Raw genomic sequence first — 21,597 nt, forward strand, 5'->3', positions numbered from 1 at the left:
ACTGTTCCCTGAGGTAAGTAGTTGTGAAAGTGCTGCAACGCTAGGAACACTGCTCTTAACTCTAGGACATTGATGTGCGGTTTGTACTCCATTTCCGACCACTTGCCTTGAACTGTTCTCCCCTGAAAAAGTCCCCCCCACCCTATCAGGGAAGCGCCCGTGGTCACTGTGGCTAAAGGGGGAGGAAGAACAAACGGGCGGCCTATCGTAAGTTCCTGACTGTTCATCCACCAACGAAGGTCCCATTGGCAAGATTCCGTGAGTAGGATGTTGTGTGACAACGGTAGCTGTTGGTAAGACCACTGCGCGAAGAGTAGCCATTGGAGAATCCTCATGTGCATTCTCCCTAGGGGGACCGCAATAAGGGCTGCTGCCATCATACCTAAAACTTTCAAAACCTGTGCGGCTGGGACTCTTTTGTTTTCTAGAAGAATAGAAACCTGTTCCCTCAGGATTGAGACTCTTGACTGGGGAAGTCTGATCAGGGATAAGGTAGTGTCTAATTCCGCTCCTATGAATGATATATGCTGTGAGGGCGATAAGACAGATTTTCCGAAGTTTAGAGTTATGCCTAAGTGGGAACAGAGATTGAGTGTATAGTCCCTGGCTTGCAATAGGTGATGCCTGGTGGTGGCAGTTAGGAGTCAGTCGTCTAAGTATGGAAACACCCAGAATCCTAGTCGTCTCAGGTGGGATGCCACTACTGCCATGCACTTGGTGAACACCCTGGGGGCTGAGGTGAGGACAAAGGGCAGAGCTCGAAACTGAAAATGACTGGCTCCCAGCCGGAAGTGCAGGTGATCTCTGGATGGCCTGGCCATTTTGATGTGGTAGTACGCATCCTTGAGCTCTATAGAGCACATCCAATTGTTCGTTTGAAGAAACGGAAGGATCGATTGTAGCGTGACCATCCGGAATTTTTCCTTCTTCACGAAGGTATTGAGTTTGCTGAGGTCCAGTATTGGCCTCCAGTCTCGTTTTCTTTGGAACTAAAAAGAACCTTGAGTAAGTTCCGGATCCTGTTTGGTCCGCCAGGACTGGCTGGATGACTCTTTTTTCTAACAGCCTTCATATTTCTATGGCTGCCTGATCCCACAGATTGGGTGGAACATCTGGGAATCTTTTTTGGATAGGAGGGTTGTTCAAGAAAGGGATATTGTATCCTCTGGTTATTATGTTTTTTTACCCAGGAATCTGAAGTGAGACTTAGCTAGGCCTCTGGGTATAAAGCCAAGTGACCCCCGACTGCCTCCAGAGCAGGACAGCCAGGCCTCCACTCAGGAGTGCTGGAAGGGCTTGCCAGGGAAGCTATCCCTGTCACCCTGGTTCTGTGGATCCACTCTGCCACCTAGGCGGCGTCTTCCATTCCTTCCCCCTCCTCTGCCTCTGGAGGGGGTTTCACTAGGTGTGGATTGGAAAGCTCCCTGAGTCTTCCGGAACCACATTTTTCCACCTCTTTGCCCTTTGGGGTATGGTCTAGAAGGGGCGTAAAAACAGACCCCTACGGCAGACAGGGTCTTTCCTTCTTGCTCACACCTAGTGAGCATCTCCTTCACTTTGGGCCCAAACAAGGAGGAGCCATCAAAAGGGGCATTAGTAAAGGAAGACTTAAAGGCTTCCGCAAAGGAGCATAGGCGCATCCAGGATTGTCTCCTCAGAGCGATCGCTGAAGCTGCAGCCCTACTCGATCCTTCGGCTGCATAAGAAATGAGCCGCATGGATGAGTTCACTATAGAGTTTAGGGTATTGAGCTGTGCTGTCACCTTGTCTGAGACCGCAGCATCTGTGGTACCCTGAAGAGTATCTCCCAACTCCTTGAGGAGATCTCCGTGAAGGCGGGTAAAATGAGTGAGGTAGTTCAGTGATCGCATGGAAAATGTCACTGAACTAAAAATGCGCTTCCCGTACCTGTCCATCATCCTGAAGTCCTTATTAGGAGGATGAACAGAAGAAGATGCTTCCGACATCTCCTTCTTGGTGGCCACCGCCACCACCATAGCGTCAACTACAACAAAAGGAGGAAGCTACTACAAGATAGAGCAAAATCCTTAAAAGGTAAGACACCCTTGATCACTATAAGTAAAAAACTAAGAGCTCTCATAAAATCATCCAAAGCAAATTTTGAGAGAAAAATAGCTAAAGACTCAAAAGACAATCATAAGGCCTTCTTTAGCTATGTTAGAAACCTGGGAGGAAACTCCCAGATATGCTCAGAACTAGTTCAAAATGATGTGAAGATTACTGATCCTACAGACATTGCCAACATACTGGCTGACAGGTTCAGTGCAAACTTCCTCCCCAAAAGGAGAGATATATACCAGCATTGCAGCCCCAAAAGTGAGAACTGCTCTCTCCAAAGCAAAAACACAGCATCCATGGGACCTGATGGTGTCCCCGGCTGTGTGCTCCACCGAACTCAATTAAACCCACAGCTAGGACAGCTGTTTAATCATAGTCTTACCTCTGGATACATTGCCAGGGTGCAACTGTGGTCCCACTTCACAAAGGCAGTGCCTCCACCGACCCTGGAAATTACCGCCCATTAGCTTGACAAGCCTTATCTGCAAAGCCATGGAGAGGATCATAATGGACCTCATAAATAAAGACATAGGGAATTTGCAGACTTTGGATCCATCCCAGTTTGGCTTTGTCAAAGGCAGATCATGCCTTCTAAACTTGGTTGACTTTTGAAACAGTCACCAAAGCCATTGATGAGGGAAAGGCAGTCCATACAGCCTACTTCGATACAATACCCCACTCGGGTATCATTGAAAAACTCATCAGCTTAAATGTTAACCCACACATCACAAGATGGGTTGCAAACTGGCTGAGTGACAGAACCCACAGGGTCAGAGTTGCTGGCGCCATGTCAGACTCAAAACCTGTCACAAGTGGTGTACCACAGGGCTCAGTCCTGGGCCCACTCTTGTTTGGCATCTACTTTTCAGTACAAGCAAACACAGGAGGGTTATGGCTGACAAAGTTTGCAGATGACACATCTGACACAGATATCTTTCAGAAGGGTCTCACAGAAACGGATAACTGGTGCCAGAGCCATGGCCTAAAGTTAAATGCCAAAAATGCATAGTCATACCCTTCGAAAAACAAGGTTACCTAGCTACCAAATAGGTGGCAATCCACTGAGCACAGAAGAAGTTATCAGGGACCTGGGGACCCAGGTTGATAGTAGTCTGTCATTCGACACCCATGTAGCTAAAGTAGTTAGGAAGACCTTCTACATTGCCCACCTTATCATGAAGGGATTCTCATCTAGATCAAGGGAGGTCATAGTCTCCCTATACTCATCACTCATCAGACCAATGATTGAGTACAATGCCCCATTCGAATGTATCTGACCCGACACTTGCAGCAGCTGGAGAGGCCACAAAGTTCCTCACCAAAAGGATAAAGGGTCTCAAACATCTGTCCTATGCTGCCCGACTGAAAGAACTCCAGCTCTATTCAGTCGCTGCTCAGAGGTGACCTTTGCCTAACATACAAGGCCATGTCAAACCCAGATTTGATGAATATGCTTCACCTCAAAAATCTAGATCCGTCAGAGTCACAAGGGAGACTTAAACCCTGGAGGATAGATTCATCACCCAAAGACTCCTATGCTGTGGAATAAAATCGGTATATGTGAGGCAGAGCACCTGGCCTTGTTCAAGAGAAATCTTGACCAATGGATGGGAGATCGCAGATATACCCCAGGGATTACCTCAGTGTCACTGCTCAACAGAGGCACAGCAAAATAATGGGTATAGTTCCCCATACTAAAGGGAAGCCACAAAACTATGGGCTAGGCTTGTAAATGCCCTCGGGCAGATAGCCTAGTATGAACCTATGAACCTATGAACTGGGACTCCCTTGGTCAGGTACTCCTTATCCTGTGGGGCAGTGATGTACTTATTGGGCCTCCGAGTGACTGGTTCCACTGTGTCAGGGGACTCCCACGCCCTTCGAGCTATGAAATCCATTAACTCGTCGAAGGGCGGAGTTACCCAGGAGGTGGAAGGTTGAGCCCCAAAAGCCTTCAGTAACACTGACTCGTCCTCAGTGGGGGCAAGGGACTGCCAGTCACCCCTCTGCTTGAGAATTTTAAGGATGTCGGCGAACGAGACATCCTCTGAGGAGGACCGTGGGGACCCCACTGACTCATCCAAGTCGGTATCCGATGTCAGAGATTCCTGTGGGGAATCAATGTGCCTCCTCTTGCACAACCTCTTCCTCGGGACATCATCAGAGGGGGCATCTGGTGAAGCTTCCGAGGAGCAGGGTTCACCCTCTGGGGTTGACTGAGGCTTTTGGTCTCTACGCTTGGTGGGGACCAGTGGTGCAGAGACAGAACATGGACCCTTTGGGGAGGGAGAAGAAGAATCTGATGATGTGAAAGTCTTACCAGACAAGACCTTCCTCATGGCCTCGAAGGCACCAGAGCCCCGGGCCGAGGGTTCCACCGGTTCCGAAGAAGACGGTAGCATCCCCGGGCACTGAACCACGGGCTCCAATCCAGAAGACGGAGCCAAACTAATCTGCGCCGAGGCATCAAGGGGAAGAGTTGGAACCGAAAGTTCGGTTCGACTCTCCCCCCCAGAACCGAGGAGAGAATGTCGGTTCCGAGACCCCTCGAAGGGTACCGAGGGTGTCGAGGTCAGTGAAGCCGAAAGCACTAAGGAAGGCTTCGGCCCCGGTGGATCAACGATCATCAGATCCTCGACTCCCGGCTCCGATGACTCGACGGGTCTCGAAGGAGGATCAAGAGATGGGACAGGAAGGGTCTCAAGCTTCGAAACCAACTGGGATGAAACCGCAATCAGTTTGGATAAGGCTGTGTTCTCCATCAGTTTCTGCACCACTCGATCCACATCAGTGTCAGACGGTCTGGAGGAACGGGTCGAAGGGGCCGAAGAGGTCACCGAGCGAAGGATCGATGAAGGGGGTACCTCTGATACTGGCTCGAAGACCTGGATCTTGACTCGAGACAGCATCTCGGTGCTACTTGGAGACGATGACTTGGGCTCCGATACCTTCGAAGACTTCGACCCCTTTGATGACTTCGATGACTGGTCTACCTTGTCCAATGCCTCCTGAAACTCCGGCTTCAGGAGACCTCTTTCAACCAGTTTCTTGTGTCTCTCCATCATCACTCTGCCACTAAACGAGTGGCAGATGGAACAATCTTCTTGAAGATGGAGAGGACCCAGACAGTAGACGCAGGAAACATGGTTGTCAGTTATGGACATTTTCTGTCCACACTGGCAACGTTTAAAGCCTGATTTGGCTTTTTCTGACATTTTTTTTAAACAGAAGAAAAGGCAAATGCAACTGTATATACATATATAAAGCACACCACACTAATCGTAATAAGAAACTACAGCACTCTAAGTATATTAGGCTAGATATATATATATCTATATATATATATATATATATATATCTATATATATATATATATATATATATATATATATATATATATATATATATATATATGTAAGAAAAATATAAAGTGTACTTGTCACTAAAACACACAGCTAACAAGAAAACTATTGATTAACTAGGGATTAGATGTAGCAGTTTCTGACAGAGCCCTGACAGAAAAAAGGGAAAAAAATGGCCTAAGGCCTAGGGGCAGCCACTCCCAGACAAGCTAACGTTAATTTAACCACACACACGCGCACAAACTGTACTATATTAACACTATGCTAGTCTAATAAAAAAAGTTCAAAAATCTAAGAAATTTAAGCTAGATACTGTATATATATATATATATATATATATATATATATATATATATATATATATATATAAAGAAAAAATATCAAGTATACTGGCCTGAGCTCTCACTCGACGAGACCTGTTGCAGTGGCAAACTAGATCTGAGGGCTAGCAGCAGGGGATCATGGGATAGGGACTGTGCCTCGAGCTTCTCTTAGACGCAGAGCTTGGAATGTGGCCGACTCAGAGCCGAGGGTTCGGCTCCGAACCTGTGGATAAGAACAAACGGCGAGGTCAAACAACTTCACATACATACATATGAAATTACTGATTGTTAAAATGAAAACCACAATACATTGAAAATGCGAATGTCGACAGAATAATATGCGTGCGCCAAACAAAATACACAACCCTGCCAAGGCACATGAAAATATAAAAGCAAAAAAATTGTACTCTGCAGATGAACTCTAAGATCATACAAAACTGGGAAAAGGGAATATTCCCAATCTCTGAGAATTGTGCAACACCAAAAGAGGATGACTAAACAGATGCCAAACAAACACAATGGTGACTGAAGCATCTGTACCCACCCACACACACACACACACACACATATATATATATATATATATATATATATATATATATATATATATATATATATATATATATATACGGATCTAGGACTTTTGATCGAAAGATCAAAAGCCCGAATCCATTATCACCGAACATACTTTACCAAAAGCGCTTTCACCGAAAAAGCACTAATGGTAAAGTATGTTTAAAAAAAAAAAAAAAAACAACATTAAACCTACTTCTATGTAGGGGGCAAACCCCCCTGCACCCCACACACCCCTACTTTAATATTCTCACTCCTAGGTCACACTACAGTGGGGAAAAGAGAATTTTCGGTGAACAGCACTTTCGGTTAAGTATGCTCAGTGATTTCTGCTTCGGTGGAAAGTGCATTCGGGGATCTGTATGGAACCCATATATATAGATATAGCTAGAGATACAGATATGTACTCAAATAAACATACATACATACGTGTGTGTGTGTGTTTGTGTGTCTCTGTATATATACACACACACACACACACACACACATATATATATATATATATATATATATGTATATGAAAAAATATATATATCTTAGTCTACTTCAAAACATCAAAAGACCACAATATCGAAGATCAAATCGTCGACATGAAAGCATCAAAACCTCACTCAATGAAGGAACAGATCGGTGAATCTATTCCCAGGGTAAGAAACCACTCATACCACAACTAAAGAAAATGAAACCAAACCATCTCCAACCTACCCAGGTGGAGGGCTATGCACTCCACACCCCCCAACTAAATAAATAAACTCCGAGATCGCACTAGAGTTGGGAAAAGGACAAAGTCCACCTTGTTGGCCAACAGGTTACTTACTGAGGGAATGGATTTGTCGATCCGTTCGTTCGCTGAAGTAAGGTTTCAATGCTTTCATCTCGACAATTTGGTGTTTGATATTGTGGGCTTTTAATGTTTTCAGGTAGGCAGTGTGTTTTTTTGAATGTGTAGTGTGTGTGTTTTTCGGGCGGCCACGGTGGTGCAGCGGTTAGCATTGCTGCCTCACAGCAAGAGGTTCTCTGGTTCGATTCTCAGCTGGGGTGCCTTCTGTGCGGAGTCTGCATGTCCTCCCTGTGGTTGCGTGGGTTTCCTCTGGGTGATCCTGTTTCCTCCCACATCCCAAAGAAATGCAGTAGGTAGATTGGACATTCTAAATTGGCCCTAGGTGTGACTGTGTGCATGTGTGTGCCTTCTGTGGAAGGTTGGGTGCCGGGCTGGCAACTCGACACCGTAAAACTCCACTGCCAATCATGAGCAGACAGATGATCCACTGTGGCAACCCCTAACTGGGAAAAGCCGAAAGAAAAAGAAGGAGAAGTGTGTGTGTGTTTTTCACGCATGTGTGTGATGGTGTGCGAAGTAAGTGTACGGTGGGTAGCTGTAGGTTTTTGTGTGTTTCATGGCAGTGCGACCTCAGAGTTGGTATATATAAGTAGTGGGGGTGTGGGGGCTGTAGGAGGGCTTGTCTCCCTGCTTATGCATAGATTTTTGTAGGAGTGTGTGTGTTTGGTGTTTTAGTAAAGGTGTAGGGGGGAGGTGGTGTTTGTGGTGTGGTGGAGGTTATATTACAGAAATGAATGTCACTTGCTCTAATTCGATATTTTGAAATTTCGGTATAATGACATTTGGTTTTGTAATATTTCTGTACAGTGGGTGTTTGGTATTTAGATTTCGAGATACTGAAATTCGGTCTTTCAGTATTTTGAGATTTAGAAGTAGACTCATACACATACACACACACACACACACACACACATATATATATATACATATACAAAATACATTTGGTAATTGAATATACCTCAGGAGTATGCAGTTATATAACGTTCCTCCAACTCTATACAGGAAATAAAAGTTGTGCATTCATTAATTCATCATTATGCTTTTGATTTACCTTGACCTTTATTTTCATTCTTCTTTCGAGGCCTGACAACAGGTGGTACATAATCGTAATTTACTTCTACATAGTCTTGCAATTTTTCCATTATGCTTTTGAGTGACAGCTGGTTGTAATCTGAAAGTACAAGTTCACGTCCATGGACGTAGAAAAATGCAGCAGAAAAATACCCCAAATCAATGCCATCTGGGTACAGATTCACTACTGCCAAGATGTCTTCCTTCAGTGAGTTATTCATCGTGTTATAAAGTCAAGGCAATCCACTGCTGCATCAGAATAAAAATTACATATAAATTACATAAAGCAAAGTATAGATGACTCATTTTTTTTTTTTGCTAAAAAAAATCTAATGTCAATTTACCATTGTTCAACATACAGTAAGGCAGCATAAATCACATTTCCTGGATTTTTCTATAAATCATTCTATGTATTTTTCTATAAATGCATTCTTCCACATAAGTTAGAATGATGATTAAGTCTGCAAATAAAAAAAAAAAAAAAAAAAAGAAGTTATGTACTTACCATAATGTCCATCTATGTTGTCCATTTTCACTCTTCCACAACGTATGGGTTCAGATCGGATCTCAGCCATTACTATAGCTCGTGATCACCCAAAAACTCTCTCTCGAGCCCCTTCCCTACACACAATGCATCAACCCCTAACATACCTCAGATCTCGTTTGCTGTTTTACAAAGGTAAAAGGACTACTATAAATATTATAATAGAGCATGCCATGTCTGGGGTTCAGTAAGAAGGACAGTGGTGTCCTTACATATACTCTTGCTTCCAGAGATTCACTATGAAACTTCTTTATCTGATGTTATCAATTTTCAGTCACTCCTCAACAGTTGGGAGAGAGTCTCCAGCTACCTGAATTCCCAGGCGGACACTAAGGAAGGATATTCCTCAGCATGGTTGAGCCAAAGGCTGCTCTTCCCCTCAATACCAGATCTAGTTTGTAATGAGTAATAAAGGTATGAGGATTAGCCCTAGTTGCAGTTGCACATTTGTCATCCACGGAAGCCCTAGCAAGAAACACTGAAGAAGTTGCTATGTCAAATAGGCTTTTAAAGGTTTTGGTAAGGACAGACCCAACTTACTGTACATAAATGATGAACACTCTGTCAGCCATCTTGCTAAGCTCACTTTTGTGACTGATGTTCCCAATTTAGAATCTGCAAAGGACACAAATAATTCATCTTTTTTCTAGTATCTTTTGTTCTGTGTAGGTAAAAATGCAAATGTCTGTGGACATCCAATAAATGAAGCATATATTCCCCTTTATTTGCAAATTTAAGAAAGAAAAATGGTAAGTTAATGGACTGATAAATATTGGATTATGACACCACTTTAGGAAGGACAGAAGCATTTGTACCAATGTTACTCTAGCCTTATGAAAAATCAAATACAGAGGTTTAGAAGACAATGTCTGAAGTTCTGAAATTCTTCTAGTAGGAGCCACTAGAAAGACAGTTTTCCAGGTTAGGAATTTAAAGTCACATTTAGCTGCTGTTTCAAAAAAAATGAATTAAGGCCTGCAGCACCAAATTTAAATCCTATGGTGGAGTAGGATCTTTATACGGATATCTCATTAAGAGGGTGCCTCTCAGAAGGGTTTTACAAAGCTTAGATGAAGCTAAATAAGAATTCTCAAATCCAGTATGGAAATTAGAAAACTGCTATTAACTAAACTCAGATTGTTGAGGAGCTAGCTCCCTCACTAAATATTGCTGCCAAAAAATCGAAAACACTTTGTATAGGGGCTGAAAAAGGACCAATGTGTTTCTGATGTGCCCAAAAAAATCGAACCTTTTCCATTTACTTCTGTATAGTTTTCTGGTAGAGGCATTACAGGAAAACAAAAGTATCTTGTGGACAGGGGGAGAGAGCATTGATTGTCTGGCTATTAAAGGAACTGGAGAAACCACACTGTTACCCTGATGTTTGAGATGTCCAGATGAATCATGCCTGTTGGGTGAGACAGGAAGTCTGGAATCACATCCAGAATCCAAGGTGGGCAAAGCAGATGAGGCTAAAGGAAAGGGAACCAAATTTGTCGAGGCCAGTAAGGCCCAATGAGGACTTCTTTGCTCTTTAACCAGGCAGCTTTCTGTAGGAATTTGGGAATTAGGAGAGATGGGGGTAGGCATATCGCAGACTGGGAGGGGGGGCAATCGTGCAGTAAGGCATCTTTTGTTGATTCCCCCAGTGGACAGATTAGGGCAAAGAAGCTGCTGCACTTTTTGTTTAGGGTGATGCAAAAAGGTTGCAGCAAGGCTGGCTCTATTGATAGAAAATCATATCTGCTACTGTCCTGTTGAGAGACCACTCGTGAGTTAAAAGAATGTATTTGCTCAGTTTGTCTGCTATCATGTTGGACTTCACCAGAATGTGCATTTCTATCAGAAAGTGGTTGGAGGAAATTGCCCACTGCCACACTGGAGGGCTCCTCGACACAAGGGACAATATCTGGTTCCTACTTGTTTGTTGATGTACCAAACTACCAACATGCTGTCTGTCTGGATCTCAACTGTCAAAAAAGGGAGTCTTGGTGTGCCTGCAACAGTAAGAGCACTGCTCTCATTTCCAGAACACTGATATGCAAGTTTGCCTATTTGGGGGGACCAAGTGCCTTGGACTGTCTTCCCCAGGATGTGTCCCCCCACCCAATCTGGGAAGCGTCCATGGTCACTATAGCCTTGGGCTGAGGGAGAATGAAAGGAGGTCCTTGTGGAATCTGATCTGATCACATCCACTAACAAAGGTATCTCTTGCATGCCTGAGTGATTCTTATTTTTGCTGAATTATAATGATAAAGAATCAACCACTGCTTTAACATCCATTAAAGAATTCTTATGTGAAATTTTGATAAAGCAACTAGAATTATGGCTGTTGACAATGACCCTAAGGCTTGTAGAATCAAATGAGCTGAGATTTTGGTAGTGCAAATTATTTTCCTGACCTGTAATCTGATGATCTGCACTCTTGAGAGAAGAAAAGAAGCTGTCAGTGATGTTGTGCTGAGTATCACTCTTAATGAATTCCACTGTTTCATTTGGTTGTAATTGAGACGTGTTGTAGTTTATGGTTATTCCCAGTTGGGAACAAGTCCAGAGTACCTGATTCCCAGCTTTTATTAGTAGATGCTTGGCCGGTGGGGGGGGGGGTGTAATGAGCCAGTTGTCTAAGTATGGAAACACCTGGAATCCTTGCAGTCTCATGTGAGCTGCTACCACCGCCATGCATTTGGTGAATACCCTGGAGTCTGTGGTGAGGAAAAAGAGCAAAGCTCTGAACTGACAGTGACTGGCTCCCAGATGGAAGCATAAATACCTTCTGGATCATCTGTTCATTTTTATGTGATAGTACACATCCTGAAGGTCCCGTTATCCTTGCCAAGGAAAGGAAGAACGGACTGAGCTATGACCATCTGAAAGTCTGCATGTCAAACTGACTTGTTTAAGTCACTGAGATCTAAAATTGGTCTCCTGTCCAATTTTCTTTGGCACTAAAATTAATCTTGAGTAAGTTCCGATTCTATCTTGTCTGGTGGGAAACTCTTGGCTTACTTTTTTTTCTAGCAGCTTTTGTATTTTTAGTGCTGCTGCCTTCCTTTGACTGGGTGGAACATCATGAAAGTTGCATACAGTTGGAGGTGGAAGGGAAAAAGGAATTATATAACCTCTGAAAATAATCCTCTGCACCCATGTATCTTTTGTGATGCCTAGCTAGGCTCTCTGGTGCAGGGATAAATGCCAATTTCCTTCAGAGGGGAACAATCAGGCTTGCTTTCAGGAGTGCTGATAGCGTCGATCAGAGAAAGAATCTCTGAACTCTTGGATCTGCAGGTCTCCTCTGCCATGTGGGCATTGTCATTCATTGCAGTTCTCCCCTCTGCCCCTGAAAGAACTATCTCCATGTGGATCTTGGAAAGGACCCTGGGAATTCCTGAACCACATTTTCCATCCACCTCACTGATTCCTCGAAAAGGATCTTTGAGAGCTCAAAAAAATATACCCAATGCATTAAGTCTCACAATGGATAACTGGCTAAGCTTAAAATGGCTCGCAAGGGCAGTTAGCTTAGTACTAACCTATGAACCTATGCAGAGAGTGTCTTTCCATCTTTTTCACACCTGTAGGGTGTGTCCTTCACTTTTGGGGCAAACAACAAACTGTCGTCAAAGAGTGCATTGATGAATGAGAATTTGAAGGGCTCCACAAAATCACACAAGCACATCCAGGCATGCCTCTTGATGGAAATGGCTGAACCTGCCACCCTTGAGGCACCTTTAGCTGCATGTGAAATAAGCCTCATTGACGAATTTGAAACAGATTGAAGGGGAGTCACCTGTGAGGGCACAGACAATTCAGCTTCAGCAGTAGTGGTCCCTGAAAGGGATTTTGAAAGTTTCTGGATCAAGTCCCTTTGCAGTTTAATGAAGTATGCCAAGCAGTTCAGCAACCTAAGGAAAAAAGTCACTGAAACATACACATACTTCCCAAATCTGTCCAACACCCTACACTCTGTGCTAGGGGGGACAGACAGAGGAACTCTGTTCAGCTAGTTCCTTCTTGGTGGCTGCTGCCATGACCATAGCATCTACAGGCACCCCTTTACTCCAGAACTCCCTCTCTCAGGGCCGGTGTTAGCAATTTGGGAGCTCCCAGCAAAGATCAAGTTGGGGGACCCCTGGGCACTTCCAGTCTAAGCATCACCCTGTCACTGCCACCCCTTCTATCTATCCTTTTAGTTCATGCTGCAGGCTTTTAGGATTAGTACACACAGACTGACCTGTAGCTACAATGATCTTACATTACAACAGGCCTACATAGCACACTATTTCGACCCATCTCACAGACTGACCTGTAGCTACAATGATCTTACATTACAACAGGCCTACATAGCACACTATTTCGACCCATCTCACAAAGGGACAGTCACAGTTACTGGCATTTAGGTGCAATAATACATTACAACTCCTCTATGTAGAGGGCTGGACAAAGGTGAAATGGAGCCCCAGACACTGCTTGCTGTTTCAGCCCCCCCCCCCCAAAAAAAAAACATACGCACATTCTCCAGAACTCCCTTGTGTTGCTCCCCATGTTGGGTTTTTCTTTAGGCTTTTCAAGAAGCCATAACTTTATATATGCTCTAAAGTGCTTTTTCTTCTTCTTCTTCTTCTTCTTTTTTTTTTTTTTACAAAACCTTTTCACCCAGTGATGGCTTGAGCAGAAATTACGATTAAGGAAAGAAATTCAGTGTTGCTGTTCAGCTTTAGTTTTCCTTGCATCTTTTCAATATACTGTCTTGACCCAGACAGCACAGTAATAACCATTTAGGAAATAACTCAGTTAAGCCTGTGCTACCATACACCATAGGAGTTATAGATGTTCGGGGATGAATTTTATAGCATTTCCCAACTTTTTTAATCCAAAAGTGGCCCAAACAAAAATCATGAGTAAGAAAAAATATTTGTTTTCTTTCACTATAGACATAAGCTGTACCCAAAGCTTAAATTTCAAAGCTGACAAAATAGTAGCTCAAAATAAATTAACAAGCCAACTGTGAGGATACACAGATCCTGTCCGGGAATACTGCCTGGCTCTCTAATCCCCGCAAAAAGACAGTCACTGCCTATGCATCCCTCTGGTGTTAGATTGGAATGAAATAGAATGCCTACTCATTCCTCAATCCTAACCCCCCCCAATGGTAACCAGCTGTATATGTGCCTGAAGTTTGACTGGGAGGAAAGTGGGAAAAAATGACTCCAATAATATATCTATTTTGCTGCTTCCAGGCAGTAGACTGCCCCTACAGCAGTTAAAGTAACTTTCTTTGTACTGCACCTCTGAGGTCTGTTAGAAAAGTAAAGGAAATGATGACCACACAATCCTCAGCACCCCACATAACCTACAGTAAATTTCTGTACACAAACATATGAGCAGGGATGGTCTAGTGTGTGTGTGTGGTTGAGGGCAGAGGCCATTATCAGTTTTATCCTAATATGGCCATATCACGGCCCCATGCAGGTTAAGGAGTGCAATCAAAAAATGAAAGTATTTTTCTTCTCATTTTTCCTCAGGCAAAAACAGCTTTTCTGAGACCCCCACACAGATAAGGATGATTAAGGGAGCCCCCCATATCCATTTACCCTGCATCCATTTATACAGTCTGGGGAGTGGAGGCCACCAGATTCCTAGAAGGTCTAAGTGTCTGAACGTTCTGTGACATATTTTATGCCTTATATTTGAAATATAATCACGTGTTAGCTACATTTTATTGATACCCAGAAGAGTAAGGTGTGTGTCCCAGCATTATTGGATGTGTGCATTGAAAAAAATCAGTGATATTTTTACACACACACACACACCACAGCAATGCTAGTTTTGTATTTATTTCAGCAAATAGCAGCACACTATACAACACTATTACTGCTACACAAGATCCGTGACTGCTGTTTAGCAGTCATCAAACAGCAGCAAGGATTAGTCATTTTTATTCACCTCACTGTGTAATAAATTAATACCTATCACTATCTCTGATTTCACAGATATTCTCTGATTTTGATTTATAATTTTGTTCTGTCACGATAAATCCAGCCATCAGAGTTGTATACTTATTGTCTAAAAAAATGCATGTAGATACAAAATGTGTTATTTTAGTAACGTAAGTGAATTAGACTAATATTTAAAATGTCTTCCTCATTTTGAGACTTCATTATGCTATTATTTTTGGCACTGAGCAGAATTCTTCAGCAAAGACTTTGAGCGTTACAGTATCTGTTGTTCTGCCAGCTCTTCTTAAACTCCAAGGTGTGCATTGAGATGGGTCACTCTGGGCTGCTGATCTCTCTAGTGCTTACTTTCTCATGATCATTACCAGCTTTATCCTAACAGGGTCATATCACAGTCCTGTTCAGGTTAAAGAGTGTAATCGAAAATTAATACATTTTGTTCCTCATTTTTCCCTAACCAACAGCAGCTTTTATGGGGCCCCACACAGTCAGGAATTATTAAGGGGCCCCTGCCATTGATATTACAGGTACCTAAAGCAGCAATGTTGTTAGTTTTAGTGAAGAGAATGCCCACCAGAAGAGTTTAATTAGGCCAAGGGGCATTATGTCATTGGTAAAATATTTAATGGAATTGTAAAGTTTGTTACTTGACAAAATACTTTTACTATAACTAAAGATCTTTGAATTTTGAAGGCGATAATAAATAAGAGCTATTGTTACTCACCTGGTTTATTAAGTATGCAAGCTTGCTGTACTAGCTTTTGTTGGTTTGACAGACATGTTACAAAATATAAAGATAAGATAACTGCAGGGTTCGTTGGTGCCTAAAGCCGGCTATGCGGCCTCCCTACAGGTAAAGCCACAATCCAATCTGGTCTCTTGTGGATTAGCTCAACTGAGTAAGGCTCATTCTACTCCTGTGTAGAGATCAGTGGGAGGAGTTACCCACAAGGTAATGGGCCAGATCCAGAGGCTTTCAGAAATACTGATTCGACTGGTGAAGGTTTATCAGAGGACCAACCACCTCTCTGCTTAAGGATCTGAAGTACATCTCCGAATGAGGCATCTTCAGGAGATGATCTTGGGGACCCTTCTCCTTCATCGAAATCCATATCCTCAGTGATTGACTACTGAGGGGAGTAGAAGTGCCTCCTCTTGCACTTCCTCTTCCTAAGTACTTCCTCGGTGGAATGCTCTGGTGAAGTATCAGAAGAGATTGTAATAATTGCTGGGTAGACTGGAGAATTTTATCTGTCTGTCCCTGTGGTGTAGAATGATATAGTTCAAGAAGCAGAGACATCTGGGATCCAGATGGAAGATAGTACAGTTGTGTACACTTACCATAAATGTAGATGTTCGAGTGTATTCACTGTTGCAGTCATTACATTTGGGTAATCCTGCTGGCAGGTTGCCCTCAGCCAGCCTGAATTCCAAAGTCTTGGGTCCTGCGTCGGCTGCTGTCACCCCTTCCCTGACGTCAGGTCGTCAGGGGTATAAAAGAAGAAGCCGACGCCATTTTCTTCAGTTTTTCTTGCCCCAGATGTCAGGTGCCCCCAAAAGGGTAGCCAAACTTTATATATATATATATATATATATATATATATATATATACATATATATATATATATACACATATATATATATATATATATATATATATATATATATATATATATATATATATATTCAGAAATACAATATGCATTTTTTACCTTCATCTATAAGCAAATACACCACATAGGTTATATAAATCAGAGAAGAAAAGATAAGATCCAAAAGAAAAAGGGGGAAGGCGGGAGGGTAACCTGGACTGCAACAGTAAATACACTCGAACATCTACATTTATGGTAAGTGTACACAACAGTACTATGTTCTTCGTGTTTCACTGTTGCAGTCATTACATTTGGGTAGAGTCCCAAAGCTATGGTTGGGAGGCTGGAACTAGACAGCAGTAGGAGCAGCTATGAGGCCCTGCAGAACTGCAGTGGCAAAGCCTGTCCTGGATTTAGAGTAGAGTGGCAGATGGTAATGCTTTGTAAAGGTGTGCACTGAACTCCAAGTAGCCACCTCTAAAATGTCTCTGGTTGGTACTCCCATGAGAAAGGCTGCTGAGGGGGCTGCAGCTCTGGTAGAATGAGGCCTAACGCCCTTGGGCACTGGCTTGCCATGGTGTAAATAGCAGAAACGAATGCAGTGGCCTAACCACTTAGAAATAGTCTGCTTTGAGATAAGCTTTCCTTGTGATTCTGCAGCATATGCCACTAATAATTGTTCTGTCTTCCTGAGAGCTTTGGTTCTGTCCAAGTAGAATCTAAGCTGTCTGTGTACATCCAAAGAATGCAGAATTCTCTCCCCCTTGTTCTGTGGATTTGGGTAAAATGTTGGCAAATGGATGGCTTGGTTAAGAGCCACACTGGACACTACTTTAGGCATAAATGTTGGGTTTGTCCTCAGGGAGAAGCTGTCTGGATGAAAAATGATGAAAGGTTCCACAGCCATGAGCACCTGTAGCTCTAAAACTCGTCTTGCAGAAGTAACTGCTAGGAGCAGAGCTGTTTTCCAAGATAAAAACTTCATATCAGCAGTAGCAGCTGGCTCAAAAGGAGGGAGGGTGAGCTTTTCCAAGACATAGTTGAGGTCCCATGCAGGTATTGGTAGTCTCCTTGGAGGCCTTAAGTTTTTGGCTCCTCTGAGGTACTGCCTTACTAGAGGAAGAGAAAAAAGTGGTGGCTCTGTATTGTAATTAGCCGAAATGGCAGAGGCATGAATTTTACTTGATGAAAAAGATGGGCCTTTTTCCAGCATCTAAGTTAAGTATTGCAAAATCTGAGGAATATTTGGTACCGCTGTATCAGTTCCTTGTGCCTGGTTCCAGGCACAGAATCTCTTCCATTTTCCAACATAAGACTTTCTAGTACTGGGTCTTCTGGCTTCCAGAATGACATCCATCACAGTTTTACTGAGAGGTGTTTTTTGTGTGACTACATTATCCGCCATGCTGCCAAGTTTAATGTCCTGAGTTGGCTGTGCAGGATCTGGTTGTTTTGCTAGGAGAGTAGTCAAGCTATTCGAGGTAAGCTCCAAGCTGGGCATAGAGATAAGTTCCTTAGTATTGGATACCAGTACTGGCGTGGCCAGTCTGGTGCAATCAGTATCATCTTTTGGAGGAGAGGCAGTGGAGGAAAGGCATATACTGATATGTTTTTCCAGCTGAAAGATAGGGCGTCCACTTTCCATGCTTGTCTGTGATAAGTCCTTGTGCAGAATCTTTTTAGGTGGTAATTGAGAGGGGAGGCAAATAGATCTATGTCCGGGCATCCCCATTTCACTGTTATCATGCTGAAGACTTGTGGATCCAGCCTCCACTCATGGGGATCCATGAGGTTTCTGCTTAGGTCGTCTGCCAGAGTATTTTCCTTTCCTGGCAGGAATTGTGCCTGCAGATGTACTTGGCAAGTCAAAGCTGTGTCCCACAAGGTCATGGCTAGTCTGCAAAGAGGGTAAGAATGTGTGCCCCCCTGCTTGTTTATATACCACATGGCCATGGTGTTGTCTGTCTTTATCAGTAGTTGTCCCGGATATAGTAGGTCCTTGAAGGCTGTCAGGGCATTTTGAACAGCTAACATCTCTTTTTGATTGATATGTAAATGCATTTGGTTTGAGGACCATGTGCCCTGAATGCATCTTCCTACCATGTGGGCTCCCCAGGCATAGTCTGATGCATCCGTTGTTAGTGTCTGCCTGACTGGGGGTAATGTGAATGGCTGTCCCTTGTTCTGGTGACAAGCTTTCGCCCACCATCGAAACTCCTGTTGCAGGCAGGTTATGACAGTAATGATTGTTTCCAGGCTGTGGCAATGTTGAGTCCAAACACTTTTTAGGTACCATTGAAGTTTCCTCATATATAGTCTTGCATATGGAATTAGTAGGATGCAGGATGCCATGAAGTTCAAAGCCTGCAGAATTTTTCTTGCAGGTAACTGGGCCTTTGTTGCCAACATTTTGAAATATGTAGTCAGTTGCCTTTGTTTGTCTGGCGTGAGATAAACCATCTGGGCAGTTGTATTCAAGCTTGCACCCAGGAATGTTCTTTCTTGTGAGGGTACTAGTTTTGATTTCTTTTTGTTAACTGTGTACCCTAGGCATGTTAGAAGTCTTTTCACAAACGCCAGATGTTGAAGAAGAATGTCCTTGTTCTCTGCTTGAATGACACAGTCGTCCAAGTAAGGATATATTTGTATTCCTCTTTGTCTGCAGAATGCAATTACTGGTGTCAGGCACTTTGTAAAGACCCTGGGTACAGTAGATAAGCCAAAGGGCAGTGCAGAGAATTGGTGTTGCATTGAACCAGCCTTGAATCTTAGGTATCTTCTGCATGATTGTCTGACTGGAACATTCAGGTATGCCTCTTTTAGGTCCAAAGTTACAAGCCAAGCCTTCTTGCCCAGCATGGGCAGAAGCTGCTGCAAGGTCAACATTTTGAATTTTGGAATATCCAGGAATGTGTTCTGAATAGATAGGTCCAGTATCGGCCTCCAGACCTTGTCCTTTCTGGGTACCAAGAACAGTCTTGAGTAAAATCCTTGTCCCTGCTCTTGCTCTGGTACTTGTTGAATGGCCCCCATGTCCATGAAGGATGAGACTTGTTTTTGTGCCTCTGCCCATTGACTTTTTGGTAGATCTGGCCAGCCCTTTGCCTTTGGCAGAGTATGGAAATGGAACTTGTAGCCTTGTGGCACTATGTTTAGAACCCACTTGTCCTGGGTTATGATGTGCCAATTTTGAGCAAAAAGTGCTATTTTTCCCCCTAAGGGTGCTGCCAGAAGATAAGTGCTTGGTGCAGGCAGGGGGAAGTCATTGGGACTGTTTTCTGTATGTTTGTGATCTATCTTCTCCAGCTTTGGAGGTAGAAGCACCCCATTGCTTTGACCTATAAGAACCTTGCACCTGGGATCTGCCCCTAGGGCATCTGGATCTGCCCCTTTGAGGCCTGTCTGACACAGGAAAGGACCAATTTTTTGTAGGCCAGTGTCTACTAAACCTAGGTGGCTGTACTTGTAAAAAATCTTTAACAGTTTGCATAGATTTAGCTTTGTCCCCCATTTTCTTTAACACCTCTTCTGCCTTAACAACAAAGTATCATGCTGTAAAGGTGCATCTAGTAATTTAACTTTAACATGATCGGGCAGATTTTGTTCCTTTAACCAAGCATGCCTTCTAATCACAGAACCCGTAACTGCGGCCCTGCAGGAGGCTTCCAAAGAATCAAAACCACATTACAAAGTATGTTTTCCAACTTGTTCTGCTGCATACAATAAATCCTGCATTTCCTTGTTTTCTGCACATTCAGAGTTTAACAACATTTTCTGTTTAAGCAATCCCATGAGATGTTGCTGATACTTAAGCATATGAAATTGACAGTTTAAGGCCCTTATAGCCAAAGCTGCAGATGTGTAAATCTTTTTTCCCCATCTATCCAGTGCCCTTGAATCTCTGTCAGAGGGGGTTGGGTTTTTTGCAGTGAAAGCCTTAACTCCCTTGGGACCCTGTGAAATGGTTTCTGGGTCAGCTGCAGGGTTTTTAAAAAGAAATTTGTGTGAGTAAGGAACCCTGTAATATCTGTCAGGCTTAACAGGAGCTGGGGGTAAGGAGTCAGGGGTCAGACTAGACTCCGAAAACACATCATCTACAATGTCTAACACAGGTGGAATGGCTAGAGGCCTGTGCTGAGGTAGTAAATGGAATTCCCTGAGCCTCTTTTTAGATTCTGAAAAATCTTGGCTCTCCCAGTGGAAATGCTCCCTCATGGTATGCAAGGTTTCCCCAAAAGAATAGTCCTCAGGAGGAGATGCTGAAGGAATAGATTCTTCAGCATCAGAATCCTCATGGGGGGAAGAGAATATTCCTGATCAGAAGAGGAATCAGAAGAAACAGAAACCTGATCTGAAGAATCATAGACAGTATCTTGCCTAGGCCTCTTATCAGGAGGGGGATGGGAACCCCTGATCAAGGTAATCAAGTCTTCGGCCATTTTCAGCATCTGTTTTTTGGGCATAGAGGCCTGTCCATGTGGCTCTTGAGTTTGTTTCCTTGCTTTATAAGGTGCTTTAGTGTTTACCTTTGAAGCTGTAGTCATTTTAATGTAAAGATGTTTAGGTCTGAATACACCCTCAGAAGCCGATACCTGCTCAACTTCTCCAGACCCATCTGAGGGATTAGCGCCCGAGGTTCCAATGCCTTGAGTATCCAGCGGCATGGCCGACTCCACGTGGGAGTCGGTAGCGGCCTGCGAATCTAAAGTAGCGGGCATCAGGGGCTGCGAAAGAACCTCACTGAGAACCGGCGACTGACTTAGGAGAAGCTTTGTCATCGGTTTTGGGCCTCAGTTGTTTTTCTTTTTCTTTGCGTTTTTTGTAAACTCTGGTAGTCGGATGGCTATCCGGCGACATTTCAGGATAATTAAACCGGCGTCCAAAAAAGTTTAAAGCACAATCATACCGACGCTTAATAGTGCGTTGGTTAAATGTAGCACAAAACTGACAACCAGTAATACTGTGATCAGGGCCTAGGCAAGGAATACAGTAAGAATGAAAATCCTTATGAGGTATTTGCTTTCCACAAGAAATGCAATTATGAACTTTTTCTGACATCGGTCTGGAGCAAGAAAAAAGTTTCCCCAACGGGGTACTTAGCTTTATTGAAGACTTCGGATCTAAAACTCAAACACAAAAATCTCAGGAGTCTGCTGACTGGCACTGCGAACTGCTTCTGCTTCGGGCACCGCGCGGCAAGAAAGACTGAAGAAAATGGCGTCAGCTGCTTCTTTTATACCCCTGACGACCTGACG

The 21,597-nt window shown here is 43.4% G+C and overlaps 1 protein-coding gene across 1 annotated transcript in view; it reads right to left on the reverse strand.

The window, feature by feature from the left end:
* Positions 1–21,597, reverse strand: part of LOC122815975 — a 391,333-nt gene that overhangs the window by 265,819 nt on the left and 103,917 nt on the right. The window contains exon 2 of the mRNA XM_044088863.1: positions 8,230–8,498. Coding sequence (XP_043944798.1) covers positions 8,230–8,470 — 241 coding nt within the window. The 5' untranslated portion in view covers positions 8,471–8,498. The remainder of the gene's footprint in view (positions 1–8,229; positions 8,499–21,597) is intronic.

This window comes from Protopterus annectens, chromosome 1.part1 (genome assembly GCF_019279795.1).
Source record: "Protopterus annectens isolate FY-2018-M chromosome 1.part1, PAN1.0, whole genome shotgun sequence".
Taxonomy (NCBI): domain Eukaryota; kingdom Metazoa; phylum Chordata; order Ceratodontiformes; family Protopteridae; genus Protopterus; species Protopterus annectens.